The sequence below is a fragment of the Sinocyclocheilus anshuiensis genome, unplaced genomic scaffold (genome assembly GCF_001515605.1).
Source record: "Sinocyclocheilus anshuiensis isolate Anshui unplaced genomic scaffold, SAMN03320099.WGS_v1.1 scaffold1203, whole genome shotgun sequence".
Taxonomy (NCBI): domain Eukaryota; kingdom Metazoa; phylum Chordata; class Actinopteri; order Cypriniformes; family Cyprinidae; genus Sinocyclocheilus; species Sinocyclocheilus anshuiensis.
Genome location: NW_015539980.1, coordinates 716448 through 719255, shown reverse-complemented (window position 1 = coordinate 719255; position 2808 = coordinate 716448). Strand labels below are relative to the sequence as shown.

The 2808-nt window shown below is 39.0% G+C and overlaps 1 protein-coding gene across 1 annotated transcript in view; it reads left to right on the top strand.

The window, feature by feature from the left end:
- espn (espin) overlaps positions 1-2808 on the top strand; it is an 81900-nt gene that overhangs the window by 29509 nt on the left and 49583 nt on the right. Inside the window, exon 6 of the mRNA XM_016484368.1 lies at positions 2080-2311. Within this exon, the coding sequence (XP_016339854.1) occupies positions 2080-2311 (232 nt within the window). The remainder of the gene's footprint in view (positions 1-2079; positions 2312-2808) is intronic.

Below are 2808 nucleotides of genomic sequence, written 5' to 3'. Positions count from 1 at the left end.
ATGGGGGCAGACGCACATTTTCAGGTTTCTCCAGAAATATTTGATTGGGTTCAAGCTCAGGCTGTGGCTGGGCCACTCAAGGACATTCACAGAGCTGTCTATAAGCTACTCTTGCCGTGTGCTTAGGGTCATTGACCTGTTGGAAGGTGAACCTTCTGCCCAGTCTGAGGTTCTGAATGCTCTGGACTGGGTTTTCATTAAGGCTATCTCAATATTTTGGTGCATTGAGTTTTTCTTCTACTCTGATGAGTCCCTCAGTCCCTGCCGCTGAAAAACAACCCCACAGCATGAGGCTGCTACCAGCAAGCTTTACTTTTGGGATGGTACTCTGCAGGTGATGAGCAGTGCCTTGTTTCCTTCAAACATAATGCTTGATATTGAGGTTCATCATATCAGAGAATCTTGTTTCTCACAATCTGGGGGCCCTTTAGGTGCTTTGTTGCGAATTCCAAGTGTGTTTTCATGCGTCTCCACTGAGGAGAGGACTGAGTCTTGCCACACCGCCATAAAGCACAGATTGGTGGAGTGTTGCAGTGATGTTTGTCCTTCTGTAGGTTTCTCCTATCTCCACATATGATCATGAAGCTCAACTAGAGTGAGCATCAGCTTCTTGGTCACCACTCTATCCAAAGCCCTTCTCCATCAATTGATCGGTTTGGCCAGGAGTCCAGCTCTAGGAAGAGTCCTGCTTGTTCCAAACTTCTTCCATTAAGGGTAACAGAAACTACATGCTTCTGTGAACTTTCAATGCAGCAAATTTTTTTCTGAACTCTTCCCCAGATGTGTGGCTTGATGCAATCCTGTTTCTGAGCTCTACAGGCAGTTTTTTTTATCTTAGGGCTTGGTTTTTGCTCTGATTTGCATTTTCAGCTGTTAGACCAATGAAGACGAGTGTGCCTTTCCAGATCATACTCATTCAAATGAATTTGCCACAGGTTAACTTAACTGGAAGTGTAGTAACATTACATTACATTAGCACTGTATCTCTCAATCATTATTGTTTTGCCTTGCATTATATGTTTTGTCCCCACAATAAATACAGGGCTTTGATCATAAAACTAAGTATCATCATACGAGGAGTTGATAAATGATGACTGACATTTATGCATAAGTAGTCTGCTATAGTGTTATAAAGATCTATGATTTCATATTTCAGACTTTGCAGGGTTAACAAATTATTTAAAGTACTGTTTAGTTCTTAACGTGTAAAACTTTCATGAGGAAAAATAACTAAGTGCACCATTAATTAGGTTCAGTAGATTCTTGATAATATGTAGAGAATTGCATGTCTCCACTGTAGTGATGTGGTTTCACACACCCTCATCTGTTGCAATCTCATTTGTTACTACTGCCTGTAATTAACCTTTGTGTAATTAAAGGAATTCTCTGCCTTAATCACAATGAAAGAGTTTGCAACACAAGGACTATTGCAAAAAAACAACAACAACAAAAAACAAACAAACAGGCAAACAAACAAACAAACAAACAAAAACACTTACAGGCATCTTTAAAGGGATTGTTTCCCCAAAAATGAAAATGCTGTCATCATTTACTGACACTCGAGTTGTTCTAAACCTGTATGAGTTTCTTTCTTTTGCTGAACACAAAAGAAGATATTTTGAAGAATGTTGGTAATCAAACCGTTAACAGTAGCCATTGTCTTCCATAGTATTTTTTTTTTTTTCATACTCTGAATGTCAATTGCTACCATCAACTATTTGGTTACCAACATTCTTCAAAAAAAATTTTGGTTACACTTTATTTTAAGGTGTCCTTGTTACAGTGTAATTATACATTTAACTACTGAGTAATATGAATTAACTACATGTACTTACTACATGCTTAGGGTTAGGATTAGGGTTTGGTTTAGGGTTACTTGCGTGTAATTATGCATAATTTATTGTTATTATAATAGTAAGTACATGTAACATGTAACAAGGGCCCCTTAAAATAAAGTGTTACCTAATATTTTTTGTGTTCTATAGCTGAAAGAAATTCATGCAGGTTAGGAACAGCATGAGGGTGAGTAAATAAGAGTCACTATTCTACGCCTGTCTATAACACTAGCTTTCGTCTCAGAGTGTGGAGCACCGAATCTTGTCCCGGGACCCTTCGGCAGATCTGGAGTATAAGCAGCCCGACTCAGGCCTCTCCTCTCCGAATGCCACCCTGCCCACCCCAACCCCCACCGCGGCCCATTTCGACATCTGCTCACCCTCCAGCTCGCTGTCCAATTATGACTCGGCAAACTCCAGCCAATCCAGTACTGGAGAGAAGAGGAATGGCACGCCTCCCTCACAAGTACCGACAGGTCAGAGAAACACACCAATGAGCTCTCTGTATAATTGTATTTGCACTACTTTTGCTAATATTATGCTAATATATATGTATCACCGATTCTTGAGAAGTGGGACAAAACAGGGTGCAAAATTGAAAAAAATAAAACCTTGTACTCAGACAAATGAAACTACGTTTATGTATATTATATGTACTAAGCTACTGAGCTATGCTTTGATGCAACCTCCCAACTTTTCTCTTTTTTATCAAAATGTGTTTTTTACCTTGGACCGTGTAATATAATTTCAACTTTATCTTTAACAGCATTCAAGATTTTAACATTTCAAAAAACATTCTCATGTTAGCAGACAGATTACACTTTCACATGTGACCAACAATTCCTCAACAAATATAAAATATAATGAAATATTATCAAAATATTCATCTGACGGTGGTGAACGAAAACGTACTCGGTTACTAACGTAACCTCGGTTCCCTTTCGATACTTCACTCGTACTGCGTCTTGCTAGA